The sequence below is a fragment of the Natrix helvetica genome (assembly GCF_964273705.1).
Source record: "Natrix helvetica genome assembly, chromosome: 12".
In the NCBI taxonomy this organism is placed as follows: Eukaryota; Metazoa; Chordata; class Lepidosauria; order Squamata; family Natricidae; genus Natrix; species Natrix helvetica.
The window spans coordinates 837,465-854,983 of NC_138556.1; the positions used below are offsets into that span (position 1 = coordinate 837,465).

General features: G+C 44.2%; 1 protein-coding gene across 1 annotated transcript in view; it reads left to right on the forward strand.

Moving 5' to 3' along the window:
- Window positions 1–17,519, forward strand: part of IQGAP1 (IQ motif containing GTPase activating protein 1) — a 116,996-nt gene that overhangs the window by 82,526 nt on the left and 16,951 nt on the right. The window contains exons 25-32 of the mRNA XM_081964901.1: window positions 4–167; window positions 2,328–2,552; window positions 3,386–3,526; window positions 3,615–3,699; window positions 5,883–6,115; window positions 8,309–8,441; window positions 8,595–8,697; window positions 16,323–16,458. Coding sequence (XP_081821027.1) covers window positions 4–167; window positions 2,328–2,552; window positions 3,386–3,526; window positions 3,615–3,699; window positions 5,883–6,115; window positions 8,309–8,441; window positions 8,595–8,697; window positions 16,323–16,458 — 1,220 coding nt within the window. The remainder of the gene's footprint in view (window positions 1–3; window positions 168–2,327; window positions 2,553–3,385; window positions 3,527–3,614; window positions 3,700–5,882; window positions 6,116–8,308; window positions 8,442–8,594; window positions 8,698–16,322; window positions 16,459–17,519) is intronic.

Here is a 17,519-nt window from a genome sequence, read left to right on the forward strand (position 1 = left end):
CAGACAAACCCAACATACCTGGCGAAATTGATTTTCCAAATGCCACAGAACAAATCTACGAAATTCATGGACTCTGTGATTTTCACACTCTACAACTATGCATCCAATCAAAGAGAAGAATACCTACTGCTGCGCCTCTTTAAGACTGCACTCCAGGAGGAGATCAAGTAGGTGGATTTGAGGTCTATTTTTACTCTGGCATGAAGTACTCAATGATAGTCAGGTGTGGAAAGAGCTGCTGTATTTCCCCGTCTCGGCCACTGGGCTGGAACTGCCCTCTGATTCAATTTGAGGCCATCATTCCTGTAGGCTAAATTGTTGGTCCAGAAGGCAGAGCTCCTTTGCTAACAAGGACTAAATTTTCTCTGCTTCTTGTCTTGGTCCCCAATTTAGAGATTGCCTTTGCTCTTCCACATCTCTTGAGGATGGCTTTTCTTAAAGTGTTATGATCCTCTTATAACAATTTTTTTAGAACAGTGTGAGTGTCTGAGTGTGAGAGAAAGCATTGCTCCAAGCATTAAGCTCTCGTATAACTGCAGTGCATAAGCACCTCTGGTCTTATAGGTTTTAGATCACTGTATAGTTCCAGCTTGATGGCAGGTGATTTAAATGGCTAAGTCCTGCTTATGGAATTCCCACTATTTGAATAATTAAATTGATGTGAGAAATATCTCTGAGCATAGATTCTTTACTAGTATAAAGAAGTTCAGTAGACCTCAAAAGAGCAAGATCCAGCCCAGAAAATTGCATTCATATAGGACCCCCCGAAATCATCATGGGCAGAGTGCCTTGTTCTCTCTGGTGTGGAAGGTAGAGACTTCTATTGAGTCAGGCTACATGGACAACATCTCCCTCTTTTTTTTTCCATGGAAACAGTATGAAAGTGATACAGGTAATCCTTGAGGTACCTCAGGCCATTTAATGACTGCTCAAATTTACAGCACTTCCCCAAAAGCTATGTGGGAACCGTTTCAAAGTTACAACCCCTGCAGTGTCCCTGTGGTCATTTGCTTTTAAAACCAGCTGCTGAGATGCTGCAGGAAATCCATTCGCCTATTTCCCCCCCCCCCCTTTCTGCCTCACTGGCTCCCCACAGGCACTGGGCCTGTTCCCCCCCCCCTCTTGTTCCAGACACTCCTCTCTGTTCACTGCTTGCTCATTTTCCTCAGGAAGTTGGGCAGGAAATGGCCCTCTGTTGCTGGGCCACGTGGCACAATCCAGAACAAGAAATTTGGCCAGTTTTTCTTTCCTCACAATACTTTCTATGGGGGAGCAAAGGATAGCGAGAAGAGCCAATCCGGAAGGTTCCCTATAAGGGCAGGAAGCAGAGTGTGGGATGTGTCAGAGTTTGGGGAAGGTCTTGGGAAGGTCCTTGTGGGTGGGCCTGTGCCTGGACTAGGCTTCCCACCATCTCCCCCACCCTGAGTCACCCTAGGCTCTCCTTTAATGATGCATGCATTCGTTTAATGAAGGCATTGGGAGAGCAAAGATGGGGAGATCATTAGACCTTGACTTTCAACAGTAATGGGCAGGCTCAATGACTGTTGTAAGTGGAGAACTATCTTTATACTTTTGTTGACTCACCACTCTAGCTTACACTCCTGAGTTTTCCTAGAGATCTCTCCAAGCAGGTTTTAACTTACTGAGTGGATGATAGCAGTGAACAGTACCAAAATTCCAGAAAAAAGGCCTGTTATGTTTTATATTCTAACATTTTGTGGATGTTTGAAATATTAGAATATAAAATATAAAAGGCCTTTTTCTGAATGTTTGGTACCGTTCACTGCTGTCACCCACCCGGTAAGTTAAAACATCCCTGCTTTGGAGAGACCTCTGGCGTCCACAAAAGGTGGATGATGATTCCAACATTTTAAAAAGGGAGTTCTGTGAAAAATGTGCAGAATCTGTTGTCTAATGATGTTTCAGAAAACCTCCCCCTCCCCTCCTGTCCCCAGGAGTCACAAGGAAAGTCAGTTCCAATGGGCTCCACAGGCATCTCCCTTGAGATGAAACAATATGCAGATGGAGTGAGCTGCAATTATTTAAGAGACAGTAGCGTGGAGCAAAGGAGATGATGAAATGAGTTCTGGTATTGTATCTACCATAAACACAGAGTGGATCTGTTAGCAACACAGAGAGGATATAACCCTGCAATCAGTTTACGGAAACATTAAGACAAGTTTGGGTCAAAAGCTGACACTTATTCCAAAGTTCCTCAGGCCATTAATGAGAACAAACAAGGGAAGCACCTGGACGAGGCTCACATCTTCTGGAGTGACTTTAGAAGGCCTCTGAGGTCCAACAAAGACGCTCTTGTCCTTTTCCAGATCAAAGGTGGATCAGCTACACGAGATCGTGACCGGAAACCCCACAGTCATAAAGATGGTGGTGAGCTTCAACCGTGGTGCTCGTGGGCAGAATGCCTTGAGGCAGATCCTGGCCCCAGTAGTCAAGGAGATCATGGAGGACAAGTCCCTCAATATCAAAATGGATCCAGTGGACATCTACAAATCGTGGGTCAACCAGATGGAATCCCAGACTGGAGAAGCCAGGTGTGGGGAGTGCTGCTGTTCCCTGGGGAAGGAGAGCTTTATGGGGAAGGGGGCAGATTATTGTGGTGAAAAATACAAAGGCATGCATTTCTCTTTATTTTTACTAGACATGTTGGAGAAAATATAAAAACAGGAAAAATGTAGAAACCGTTCTATAATAAAAGAGTAGGATACAAATGGATAAACAAGGATTTACAAATATTGTAGAAATTAGTATCCTAGTATATCAATAGTTGGTTGTACATAACTGAATTTATTATATTTTTAAAACTTGAAAGTCACCACTGAGCTCTAAGCAAAGAATAAAGATCAGAAACCATAGTCAGCAAAGTATGAGTCACAGAACAATAAAATCTGTCCATACTATTCTAATTTAAGAAGGCTAATGAAATCTAGCAGTGGTTCCCAATTTGAAGTAATTTTTATGTCATATTTATTTTAAGATAAAGTTACTCTAAAGATCAAGGGGTGCTCCTATAATATAGTTAACCATTTTTCCATAGAAGAGAAAAGGTGTGTTGCAGTCAGCATGTACAAAACTGTTTTTTTCTGGGAATATATTTGGAAACTAAGCTTTCCTTTTAAAAGGTTTTCTGAGGTCAATAAATTCTGACACATCTGATGTACTTCTCTGCCTGAAATCTAACAGAAGTCTTAGCATAGCTTGAGCAGCAGACACAGGGTGGGTGGGTGCTCAGAGCACCACCTGAACCCCCAACTCTGCCGCCCTTTGCCCTTTCTGGAGGCAGGGGAGGGCAGTGCCCGCCAGAGGAAAGGCAGAAGCAGCCTTCCAAATATGCTGGCCCATGGCCCTTTCCAACCTTTTTTAACAGTAAACTGCCATATGACGTGACGCCTGAGCAAGCACTGAGCCACGAAGAAGTGAAGACGCGCCTGGATGTCTCCATCAAGAACATGCGAACCGTAACAGACAAATTCTTGCTGGCTATCATCAGCTCTGTGGAGAAAATCCCGTGAGTTCCAGAAATTGCTCCTATGGCAAAGTTTTCTGGGTTTCATCCCCTTAACACCAACACCCTCCTCCCCCCATCTCTTCTGCAGTTACGGGATGCGTTTCATTGCCAAAGTCTTGAAGGATTCGCTGCATGAGAAGTTTCCGGATGCCAGCGAGGATGAGCTTCTGAAGGTGAGGAGCCAGATTAGCGGGGCGGGGGGGCAGGTGTGTGTGTGTCACTTTGTTTTGACCATGGTGGTGGTGGTGGTGGGGCATTCTGCAGCTTCTGCTTCTGCCTGCCTCCTCCTGCTGGGCTTCTCCTCTGAATAGGCTGTCGGCCAAAGCTTAGGCCAGCTCTTCCTTCTTTTCTTAAAAGAGAGAGAGTGTCAGGTAAGGAGCTGTTAAAACAGCCAGCGGGTGGCCTCTTCTTCCTCAAATGCTCTCCGTTACAGGAAGGGGGCCGGCCCTTGCAGGCCCAGAATTGGAGCAAGCCTTGGTGGGGTTGTGTGGCAGTTCATACCTGGCAGCTTCTCTTGAAAGATAGAAGATCCTGTGCCTCTTCCTATGAAAGACTGAATGCTGTTTTCTTCTCTTTTCTAGCTCTGTGCTTTCCCACACTGAGGCATCGAATCTAGGCTTTCTCTGCAGGTGAATTAACTTTTTTTGAGATTCTGACATGCAGGTCAGAAGGCGATCTCCCCACGGAGTAGCTTACTAGTGACCAGTCTGTCCCACCAGCAGCTGAGATGTAGTGTGGCAGACAGTGCTGGGCTGTGTGAGAGAGCCAAGGCACCCCTTAGGAAGCAGCTTCATGGCTCTGATTCAGAAATGACTGGGCTTTCCCTCCTCCCCGCTCAGCAGGCAGGCCCTTACTGTTGCCCTTGCCGGAGAAGGGCCCAGGCCCCTGGAAAGCAAACAAAAGGCTTCCTTCCTTTAGCTCAACTGTTCCTTGTCAGATCATCATTATCTAACGTCCTGAAGGTGAGAAAAGAAAACTGCCCAGGGAAATCAGGCCTTTTGCTCTGGCCGCCTCTTCCTTGAAAAATAAAGGGAAAAAGCCACAACAAAGAGGACAGCTGCACTCCCGAATTAATCCTGGCACATTTTTGGATGTTTAATAAGGATTAAAATTTCTACATGCCTCTCAAACCTTTCTAAGGAGCTCTGTACCATTGCCTCACTTCTAGCTAACCTTAGGAAAAATAGTGAAATGTATCAGGAAGAACACATAGGTACATATGACAACTTTCCCTAGTGTTATTCACTGAATATCCAAGGTATGAAGGCTAAAGAATATTTGAATGACTAGGAGAGAATATTTGTAGCTCAGAGGTGAACTACGTGGCCCTTGGTGCTCCCTGAACTGGGTTATTTTCCTGCAGATGTCTCATTACCAAACTAAGTACTAACATCAGGGTTAGCAAGGAAGGGTTTCCTCTCCTGTTGCATATTAGTGGCTTGCCCTGTCAGTATCGCTGGAAATGGTCTTGGTGGTTCCTTGGGCTGTTGCTTACTGTCAGCTTGTTTGGGTTGGTCGTTCCTTGATTGGGGCATTATTTGCTTCTTGGCTGTTAGTCTTGACAGGGCAAGCCACTAGAATATAAATTGAAAGCAAACCCGGCTCCCTACCAGCACAGATGATGATACCTACTTCGGTAATGAAAGGTCTGCAAGTAAACAACCCAGTTCAGAGAGTGCCAAGGACTCCGAAATATTTAGCTTCTACTGCGACTGAGTAGAGCTTAGTTTCAGTTGCAGTGTGATCATGTTCCTGCTTTGCTTTCTCTGCAACTGAAATTTTTTCCCCCCAAGTTGTGTCTAAGGTAAAGGTAAAGGTTCCCCTCCCACATATTTGCTAGTCATTCCTGACTCTAGGGGGCGGTGCTCATCTCCGTTTCAAAGCCGAAGAGCCAGCGCTGTCTGAAGACGTCTCCGTGGTCATGTGGGCGGCATGACTAAACACCGAAGGCTCACGGAACGCTGTTTCCTTCCCACCAAAGGTGGTTCCTATTTTTCTACTTGCATTTTTACATGCTTTCGAACTGCTAGGTTGGCAGAAGCTGGGTCAAGTAGCGGTAGCTCACTCCGTTACACGGCGCTAGGGATTCAAACCGCCGAACTGCCAACCTTTCTGATCGACAAGCTCAGCGTCTTAGCCACCGAGCGTCCCTTGAGTTGTGTCTAATTACCTCTGAAGGCACGCTTGACTCTCTGCCACAAGTGTATGTAATTTTCTTTTTCTTCTAAGATCTGGTGTCTCCCTTGCCTATCTGTGCAATTAAGCAACCTAGAATGGGGAACAGAAGTAGGAAAGGCTCTTCTGAAAAACCCCAGGGCTGCAGGGAATCTACCTGGCATCTTCTTTCTGTTTCCAGATTGTGGGCAACCTTCTGTACTATCGCTACATGAACCCGGCCATTGTGGCCCCGGATGCCTTTGACATTATTGATCTCTCAGCTGGAGGACAGTTGACCACAGACCAACGGCGGAACTTGGGCTCCATTGCAAAAATGTTGCAACACGCAGCCTCCAATAAGATGTTCATGGGAGACAACGCACACCTCGCCCTCATCAATGAATTCCTGTCTCAGTCCTATCAGAAATTCAGGTAGGGAATTCTAAGCAATGGGTGCGTTGTACAGGGAAGTGGATTATGCTCAGGGATGCCCTAAGACTTGGGGCACAAGAATCTCCATTCTTTATCCATTTCCCCCAAGCTGCCTGTTCTCAGACGCTACAAATACTGCAAGCTGTTCTTGGTATGTAAAATGCAGCTTTGATTATCAGCAGGACCAAAAGAAAATCTGTTTGGGAGATGTTATTAAATATTTTACAGTGCTTAATTTAAAAGAGAATAATGCACATGAACATTGCTCCATTTTTTCACTATTTCTCAGAGTTTTGTAGATATTTTGTACAATTGAGGAATGTTCAATTTGACAGAACACATACTTTTTTCTTCCACCTTTATTAATTTTATAAATAATAATAATAATAAATATTTATTTCTTAGCCGCACCCTCTCCCGAAGGACTCGGGGCGGCGTACAACAAAACATAGGAAATAAATATATCGACATACATATAACAAAACATATACCAAGACATATATACGACATATACATATATGTCCCTTGTTTCATAAAACGTTAATCTCTGTAGTGTAGTAATATTAAACTGGTAATTTGGTTGCCTAGGAAGAAGATTCCAATAAGATTTTGAAATCAGTAATGCATGCATGCACACACAGTTGTCTGTTGTTCTACAATTTCTAAGTGCCCAGATCTTAGTCACAAGAGCTTGATACCGTTGGAAAGAAACAAGAGGCCCCAACCAAGATTAGGTTTTGTCTGTGAAATCTAGAAACACTGCCAACATCACTCATGGCACTCACTGAAGGAAGTGTGTAGAAATTGAGGCACCTGGTGGGAGCACGATGGGAGTTCAGTCTTGTGTGAAGTTCTGGTTTTTGTTGTTGATACATTTAAGGTGGCCTGATTGTTGTTAGCTGCCCGGATTTATCAGTTGGCTGTCATATACTGCAAGTGACTTACATTAATAAATGTGCATACAGTTCACATTCTGTATGCATTTTAGTGTGCAGCAGGGCCGCCAGTCTCCTCTGGGTAAGACTAAATGTATCTACAAACTGCATTTGGGATTTGTTCCTGCAAAATAGATCTTTGGATCCTGGCCCTTGAGTCTGCTTGTCTGCTGAGAGGCATTTTCAGAGCCGAATTTGACTCTGGCTTGAAGGGGATTCTGGCTGGAATGACAACTTGTGTCTGCTTCCCCAGAAACCAGAGTGGAAAAGCTGAGTGAAGAGGGAATATATATTAATTCTATCTCCGTGGGTTAATTTAGGACTGTGGGACCAGAGGCCACATTTGGAATCTCATGGTACAATAGTTCAGAAGTCATAAAAAGAAATGTCCCAGAAGCTCAAACACTCTTTGAAGATAAACCATTTTAAAAACAAATTGAATTGATGAAATATGAGCATAAATGATGGCTGGCAGTTACAACTCTTGGTTGTTGTGAATGAGTTTTAGGTAATTTACAAACATTTGCAAAATTAAACCTACCTTGGAGTCTGCTTCAATGCTTCTGAGCTCCCTGGTGTTAGTGGGCAAACAATGTGCTCCTTTCGGAGGAGGCCAGCAGAGAGCAACTTGTTTGGACAGCTGATCTTTGAAGACACAGATGAAAAAGCATCTCACCTTCTCTGGGCTCTTAGCTTTTCTATATTTGAAATGGAAGCTCAACCAGAGTTTTACATAGCAAAAGAAAAAGTCAAGTTATCGTTAAAGGAAGTGTCAATTAAAAATTAGCTAAGTAGTTCTAAATCTAAAGAGATTTACAAGAAAATAAAAATAAGAAAAAAATATTTTATCTAATTTATTTATCAACTTAGCAAGGCTATCCAACTTTGTGTGATGCTTTTTTAATTAGTAGAACAACATTGTGTCTTCAGTCCCTGACCCAGGGACAAAAAAGAAAATATCTGGCCAGATTCTCCTTGTAGATGAAAAAAACCCATGTGAACCGAGAAGCCATGATTCCAGTGGCAGCTCTCGGGCACAAAGATAATAAAATGGAATAGAATTAGAATTAGAATATCTTCTAATGTCTCAACAGACAGAACAGATCCTCCAAATAGACATGCCAGAAGCACTGTAAACGATACCAGATGTTGCCACTCTCTCAGCACAAGAGATTAAACCCGCCTTGCAAAGGCCTTTCTTGATCCATAATAATGCAGTGCAGGGATGACATTGAATTGACTTTGTTTTCCTTTAAAGGCGTTTTTTCCAGGCTGCTTGTGAGGTTCCAGAACTGCAAGAGAAGTTTAATGTTGATGAATATTCTGACTTAGTGACACTCACAAAACCAGTGATTTATATTTCCATTGGAGAAATCATCAATACACACACTGTAAGTCTTGCATATTGATTTTAATGCTGCATAGCATTCAAGCCTTTAAGCTCTGCCAACAGCCGGGCTGCATGCGATGTGCAAAAATGTCCTTTTTCCCAAAAGATTTGAAAAACCATATTAAAGAAGCTTTCTCTCTTCTACCCAAATCAGCTGCTCTTGGATCATCAGGATGCAATTGCCCCAGAGCACAATGATCCTATACACGAGCTTCTGGATGACCTGGGCGAAGTTTCTACCATTGAATCCCTGATTGGTGAGCTTTTCCCATATTCCAGTTTGGCCAGGGCACCTGAGAGTGGCTTATCTGCTTATCCCCAGATGTTTCTGCCCTCCTAACATAAGCCAGGAGAGTGGGTGCACGTCAGGCCCCCTCCATTCAGCACTGCCGTTTTGTGGGGGTCTCAGAAGCGTGCTTTCTCTGTTGCGCCCCCACCTTCCAGAACAGCAGTCCCCCCCCTCTCCAAATAAGGAAAAGGTCCACTTTCCTGGGGTTCTAGAAAGCTTTGAAAACCTGGTTTTGGTCCCAGGCCTGGATTGATGTTTATTATTTTTTTAATTACCTTTTGTTTTTTCTCCACATTAAATTGTTTTTGTCTTGTCTGAGTGATTCAATGTTTTTAGCTGCTTTTATGTTTTCCCTAGTTTTGTACACAGCCTAGAGACCACTGGAGTTGGGCAGACAATTCATTTAAATAAACAATAACCTGCCATGTTTAGATAGTGTTTGGATAGTGGATGTGGCAGTGCTTTGAGACAGCAAAAGAGAAGAGAAAGGATTGGAGAAAATAAGCAAAATATAAAGATCTGCAAATAGAAACACAACGACTATAGCAGAAGAAAGAAAAGATACTACCAATAGCAATAGGAGCCTTAGATGCAATCCCAAACCATCTGGAGCACCACTTGAACACTGGCATTGACAAAATCACAAATCAGTCAATTGCAAAAGGCAGCTTTGCTTGGAACAGCTTGCATCCTACAACAATAGCTTTAACACCAACATCTGTCTATGCCAGGTCCTTGGGACAGATCTGAAGGGTGGATTAAAATGCCAGATCCAGTTTAAATATCTGGCTGGCTGTCCAACAAAACATAAAAATGACTCACTAGAACATCCATAGAAATGCAGTGAAAAATTGGTAGGAACATAGAGTTGAAAAAGCGGTTGAAAGTCTTGGACAGCAGTTTGTAAATCTGCACATTGGTTGGCAAGATTTCCATCTGTCCGTTAGTCACACTGCTTGGATCCATCCATGTGCTATACCAATACATCATGACATCCTAGGTCAGTGATGGCGAACCTTTTTTGGCTGATTTGCCCCCCCACAGGGGGGTCGTGCACGGGCATGCCACACATGCGCATGCTTCCCCCCTATGCGTGCATGCATGCACAACCAGTGCTTCTCCCCCCCTCCCCCACTTTTGGTGCACTTTTTCACACTCGTCAGGCTTTCTGCCCCCTCCCCCCTCTGGAGGCTTCAGGAGCTTCCCTGAAGGCTCCGGTGGGCAAAAAAACGCTCTATGGGCAAACCAGAAGTTCAGGAACGGACTTCCGGTTTGCTCATAGGGCTGTTTTTCGCCCTTCGGAGCCTTCAGGATGCTTCACTGTAGGCTCCCGAGGGCAAAAAACAGCCTCATGGCCAAACTGGAAGTCACTTCCTGTTTGCTCGTAGGGCCATTTTTTTCCCTCCGGAGCCTTCAGGAAAGCCGCCTGAAGGCTCCAGAGTGCAAACCAGAAGTCTACAGCCAAACCAGAAGTCTGTTCCCGAACTTCCTGTTTGCCCGCATGGCTGGTTTTTCGCACTCTTCAGGCTTCCCTGAAGCCTCCAGAGGGCAAAAAATGGCTTCAAAAGAAGGCCTAAGTCAGCTGGCCAGCGCTCGCGTGCGTGCTGGAGCTGAAAGGGCAGTGCCTTGCATGCCCTGATAAATGGCTCTGCATGCCATAGGTTTGCCATCACGGTCCTAGGTTCTTTGGAGGAAATCGATGCCTCTGGAGGGCAACACCAGCTAAAGAATAGGCAGTTGTGATTTTTCATTGTTGGGTATTTAATAATAATGATAATGTAAACTTCCATAATTATTAAACTTTCTGAATGTTGAAAATAGCAGCCATAAATAAGTTAATACAATAATGTTGACATAATTTTAACACAGTGGTTACCACAAATCAATAAGAAGAATTTTTTAAAAATACCTACCATATTTTACAGAGTATAAGACACACCTTTTTCCCTCAAAAAAGAGGGTGAAAATCTGGGTGTGTCTTATACACTGAATACAGCATTTTTGGCCTCCCAAAACCCCACACCCTTTGCAAAAATGGCCGTACATAGCCTTTAGGAGGCTTCCAGAATGCTCCTGGGGGCTGGGAGGGGCAAAAATGAGCATAACACTGGGCGTTTTTTGCTCGTTTTTGGCCCCCCAACCCCCAGAAGCACTCTATAAGCCGCCTAAAGGCTATGCATGCCCTTTTTTTGACAAAAAAACAGGCTGGTTTTTGTGAAAAATGGGCCATTTTTGGGAGGTCTGCAAAAACTTTTTTTTTAATTTGCCTCTTCAAATTCTTGGTGCGTCTTATATACTCCAGTTCCTATACTCCGAAAAAGACAGTGTGTCTGAAGGATAATAAAGAAAAAGTAAAACAGTACAAAGGAGGGCGAAAACCTGAGTTGAAAACCCTGTCAGGTTCTTCGATATCTTTTTACAATTAAATTCATATTTCTTTTAAGCGCAATTCTGATATATGTTTCTTTAGTGAGATTTATTGAGGCGCAGTAGACAGGGTTACATGAATTCTGGCAACTAAACTATGTTCTCAAAGTACATTATAGCAGATTTTTTACTGAGCTCTGGTGGCTCAGTAGTTAAAGTGCAGCATTGCAGGCAAACTCTGTGCATAGTTCGGGGGCGGGGAAAGCTGTTTTTGCTCTCCATCAAGCGGGCCCATCGTGTGCCAAAAGCAGGGGTGTGCATGCACACGGGGTCATGCGCATAGCATGGGTGTGGGCATGTTCGCACACGGCCCTCCCTGGGCTCCCCCCCCCCCGCTTTTGGCATGTGATGGGAAAAAGGTTAGCCATCTCTGATCTAACTTTATTTTCAATTCCTTTTTCTTCCATGTTATCTTCCTGTTCTTCACTTGCCCCCTCTTCTCCTATTTCCCAGTCTGCTTGCTCCATCTGGTTTTCTTATTTTTTTTTACCAATTAAAGTTTCACACGCATTTTTTAGCATCTCTAGTAATTCATCACACTTCCAAAGCTCCATAATGCAAGTTTAACTAATTTAACATTTTTTTTACAATTTTTGGGTTATATCACATTTAATTAGAGTTTAAAGTCCATGAAATTCTTTTTTTCTTTTTATTTCCAAGTTCTAATGTTCTAATGTCCAATTCCAGTATTAGTCCAGTCCAATCCACAGCTATAGGCAGTCAAAGCCAAACAAAAGCCAGCACTCCTTAAAAGTTCTCACAGTTCCAAAGTATTTTTCCCTGTAGCCACGGTCAAATTCCACAGCTGCATTCTCACTTTCTTCTTCCACTAGGTGTTGTAGTATTCTCTTCTCACCGGTAAATTGTGCTCTTCAGTCCGCAATACACGCCAACAGCTGATTGTCAAAAGCTGTCAAAAATCACTTTAAATCCATAAAAAAGAGAAAAGGAATCCCTCCCCCTTTTCCAGGTTCTTTCTTTTTATTATTTTTAGTACCTTCAACTCCAAATGTGAAAGCAAGAATCTTCTAAGACTTTAGTACTTAAACCTCCGCTGTTTCCTTTTTCCTCCATAAACTTCCCCAAATGCCAATTAGCTGCTAATTTAGCTCTGGGATGCTTTTTAAGATCAAATTCAAAGTTTCCTTTAACCTATGAGCTGGCCAATCACTCACCCGGTTCCAACACTCTGTTCCAGCACGGCTCCTGCACAAAAAGCTTAGTCTGGTTGCCCCAGCTTTAGAGCAGTCGTTTGAATATGGCCACCACCTCCAGTGTCAGTTTGAAGAGTTTTTCTCCGATCTACCAAGGAACTGTGTGTTCCCCTTGGTTGTCTGAGACACCTCTTCTTCTTCCCCATTCCTACAAGATGGTTCCGGTCCCCCAATAGCAGTTTGTCTGGTTGGGTTTTCGTGGCGCTCATCAGAGCCCACTATTTTTCCAACCAGTCTTGCCGGACACTTCCGGTTTTCCAACTCATTTACTTTGTTGAAGTACCTTTGGCAGCAATTACAGCCTCGAGTCTTTTTGGATATGAAGCAACAAGCTTTGCATACCTGGATTGGGAGATTTTCTGCCATTCTTCTTTGCAAACCCTCTCAGTCAGGTTGGATAGTGGTGGACAGCCATTTTCAGGTCCCTCCAGACATGTTCAATAGGGTTCATGTCAGGACTCTGGCTGAGCCACTCGAGGACATTCACAGAGTTGTTCCTAAGATACTCGTATGTTGTCTTGGCTGTGTGCTTAGACAGCACCCAAGTATCCTAGGTGATCTTGGCCCATTGATTCGCAAAGAGCGCCAGACCGCTCCCTATGGGATGACTCGGGTACAAGTCATTTCCCTTTGCGGAAAGGACATGCCCCCCAGTCCCGTGAAAGGGCCGTTTGGCCTGGCTCTGAAACCAGTTCCTATCCTGGTAATATGGGCGAGGGTTCTGCCTATCTGATCTGGGTGAGAAGTACCCTTGACTCTGATAATCTGGCTCTGATGCCCTATAAGAGGGCCGGTGGTAATACGGGGCTGGATGGGCCTCCATCCACTTGGCATTGGAAGGCAACACCTTCTTCTTGTCCTTATTCTCTATCAGGATCGGATCCAAGGCCTCTCCGAACAAGGAGGAGCCCAAGTAAGGCACCTCCGCCAGATTCCATTTGTTCTTATTGTCCATCTGCGAATTGCACAGCCAAAAGAGGCACCTGGATGTGACACAGGTGGACAGGGCCAGAGACGCATACTTGACAGAGTCAAGTATAGCATCTGCGGAGAATTGGGTCGCAGACATGATTTTGGTAATATCCTGTAGGAGGTGTTCGTCAGATGCCGGGATATGGTCCCGTAACTGGTGCAACCATAAGACCATGGCATGGTTAAAATAGGCTGCTGCCGCTGACTTAATGGCTCACACGGCGGCTTGGAAATTCTTATACAAGGTAAGCTCTGCCCGTCTGTCCTCAGGTTTAAGCTTATCAGCAGCGTCACCCGACACTACAGTCAAGGATGTTGCCAATGCTGCCACAGGCGCATCCTGAAGACAGTGGAAACCTGAAGAGCTGTGCAAAGGCCTGATCTATATTATAGAAATGACTGTTGCTACTTCCAGGATTGGGAAACGCCGAAGGCCGCACCCACTGCTTGTTCACAACCTCCAGAAAAAGAGGAGGCACTGGGACCTCTTCCTTATCGGAAGACGTAGCAGAAAACATGGCCTGATCAGGATCCTGAGGCACACCTGCCCCCCCCCCCCATTTAGTGGTAGCCCTAGCTTTATGCAGGAGCGTCTTGAAATGTGAAGAAGAAAACAGGCCCAGAAAAGCCGGGGGTTCAGGAGAAAGGGCTTCCTCATCCTCGGAAAAATCCACCTCACACTGGGCCTCCTCCCCCATTACAGACCCTTCGCTTACCACTGAGGGGGAGTGTGGCCTGTGAGCCTCCCTGGAAGAAGCCCTATCGCTAGAGCGCCTGACCTGAGACCTCTCACGAAGTTCCTTGTGGCCTTGAGAGTGAGCCCCCTGTTGTTTCAACCCAGAGGCTATGCCCTTGGAGATGGCTGAGGCAATAAGCCTCCTGATGCTATCTGGAAGGGGATCCAGATCCTCCACAGTAGGCCCATGTGTCCCAGTCCAAGAGAGGCCAGAGTAGGGGAAGAAGATAATCACAAGAGGTGCCCTCAAGTGGGTCCCCCATAACATCCCTGACTGACCTGGGAGGTGGAGGGGGGGAGGTTAAACCTCCTGCCTCAAGTGCCTGGAAGGTCTAGCAGGGGACCCTGGAGAAGGGGAAGGGCTGAAGCCTCTGGCCAGTGACCTTGATCTGTGCAATGGGATGGGCCTGCTGGCATGAGTCCCTTGCTGCCTGCTGCAGGGTTCTCAAGTTACAACCTTTGAAGGGCATTGGGCAGCCAGGAGCTTGGACATTACTGCTCTGGTTCTGTGCCTGGAGTCGCTCTCCTCTGCCCCTGAGCCTTCCGGTGATCCTGGCCCGGCCTCAGTCCTGGCAGTCACCATCATACTCACAGTCCAGCGCCCGCTGCTGCAAACCACTGCAAACCCTTTCCAAATCACGTCCAATTTAACTTACCATAGGTTGACTCCAGTTAAGGTGTAGAAACATATCAGCAACAATCAAGAGAAATGGGAGGCTCTTGAATTAAATTTCAAGTGATGTTGCAAAGAGTCTAAATACTTAGGCCAATGTGATTTTTCACTTATTTCTTTTTAATAAATTTACAAACATTTCTAAAATTCTGTTTTCACTTTGTCATTGTGGGGTACTGAGAATAGATTAATGAGGAAAAAAGAATTTCAACCTGTAGAATCAAGCTACAGCATAACAAAATTGACAAACGTGAAGGAGGTCTGAATATTTTTTGAATGCACTATAAATACTTTTTCTATCCTTTTTTAAAAATGTTTTTATTGAAAAATTTTACTTGAATAAAAGGAAAAGAAGAAATATGTAAAAGAAAAATGGCAGGAGACAATACAGTTGAAAAAGAAAGGAGAAAAAGATAATTAAAGAAATTATTTCCAACCTTTACAACAATTATAATAAAAAATATTATCCCTCCTCAAACATAACAATCCTTTTGTTTCCTTACTTAACATCTAAAACAATTGTTTTAGTTCTTTCTGTTGTCTGCAAAAAGGCCATATAAGATTCAGTCTTCTGCAAAAATACTTATTTTATCTTCCTTTATGGGTATTTCAATATATTTCTACTTTATATACATATAATAGCATTGCTGGCCAACAAAATATTATCACGTTCTATGAATTTATGCATTATAAACAAATACATTCTTCTGGAGTGGTTTAACAATCCTCCCTTCCTTCCTTTAACTTTCATCCCCTTTATACTAATAACCTTTTTTTTTTCATTTCAAATTCGTAATGCATACAGGGGGAGTAAGAGATAAAACAGGCTGCTTCTTCCCCGTAACACATTCGTCTCTTCTAGCACTATGGTTTTTCCAGCACCCCCCGTGGTCACATGTGGGTGATTTTTCAGTGCTCCCTGCCAGGGTCCCCAAAGCAATGTCCGTGGGAAAGCTGGCCGGAGTCACGTCTGCTCCTCTTGGTTTTTTGGTTGCACATGGTTGTTCTGTTTATTTGTTTATGTGGCTTTATTATTGTTAGTTATTATTATTATATACGTGTATGTGTGTGTTGTTGTTGTTGTATATACTGTATATGTATCGGGTGGGTTGCTGCCAGTTCAGCGTGCAAAAATTTTTTGCTCTTATTTCCTCTTTAGTTTTTCACTTCAGATATTGAATGAATTCTGGACAGTCATTACTGAAAATAAAAGTCCAGATGGTGTTTGCTCTCTCTGGAGGTTAGGCCCCTGGTGGCTGGTCCTTTAGAAAACTGCTGGATTTTTTATTTAGATTTTGCTATCAGGCCTGGCAGATTATTTGATGTTTTTGAAAACTTCTTTTTGTTCTTATAACTGCATAGATACAATGTTTCTAATGTTTCTTAAACAGTATTTATTTCTTCATTGGACTGTTACAAAGCTTCCTAAACATGGGAGGGCCTTCACTATTTGCTTTATGGGGAATTGCTTTAAATATAGCTGTATTATTGCCGTCTTAGATGCCTTTTATATGCTGCTGCTTCACCAGTAGAGGATTGTACAGAAAGGAGACCCACTCTTTCTCTTGCAGGAGAAGGATGTGGCAACGTGAATGATCCCAGTAAAGAGATGCTTGCCAAAACCGAGGTTTCTCTCACTTTGACAAACAAGTTTGATGTTCCTGGCGATGAGAATGCCGAGATGGACGCAAAGACGATCCTGCTGAAGTAAGTGAAGGCGAGGAAGGGGCTGCCCTGGAGCAGCCTGCCAAATCTGCAGTGAGGGTCTGCTGCCTTTCAGCGCTGGCTGTCTTCCCTGCACAGAGACAGAGAAACCCAGCCGTTCTGCGTTAGGCATAGAGCCAATCGGCTGACTTGGGCCATTCCATCTGTCTCCGACCTAGGAAATGAAAGACAAGGGCCAAAATCTTGACCCTTCCTTGACAAGGAAACTGTAGAGGCAAGGCTGGGCAGTCAGCAAGGATCAACACTCACTCGAAGGCTAGCGTGGGGTGAAGATGGGGACCAGCAGAAAAGAAAAAAAAAGCCCCACGTCAGTAATAACTCTCAACTATTTATTTCCCATCCAATCAACTAGGGTTTTGCAAGGTGAAAAACACGATAGACATAATTAAAAACTCAAAGTCCAAACAAATAGAGTTCAAATTAAATTTAGAAGAGGCACCAAGACCAGCTGGGGCTGAATGCCTGCAGGAATACTACAGATTTAACTGCCCTCCAAAATACAAGGAGGGACAGATCCTTGCTTGGAGGGATTTCACCGAGTAGGAGCCCCCCTGGAAATAGATGTTCTCTTACTGAAGCCCCACGAGCTTCACATTGTGGGGAAAACCTTTATAGGTGTTGGTATCAGCTAAGGCAGATTCTGTCTTGGCAGGCATTGCCTGATACAGTATAATTGGCAAAGTGCAGTGAAGGACTTTAAAAATAATGGTTTATACTTTGAATTGAACCCCCAAATCAGCCAGTAGCCAGCGAAATGACTTCAGCATAGATGTCATTCTACTCTGGGTGGAGCTCGCCCCCTTCCCCAGGAGCCTGACCACACCACATGTTGAATCAGCTTCCCATATAGTGCGTGATTGTAGTCTGTGTGGTGATCAGGGTGTAAATCGCCGTTGTTGGGCATCCTGGTTATGATAGTTGTAATGGTCTCTGGAGTGTCCCTGGCAGAGAGGAGGAAGAGCCACAGGCTAGGCAACCATTGGGCAAAATGTATCTCACCATGCAGAAGGAAAAGGGCCTGGGAAGCATATCAGGAGGGACCC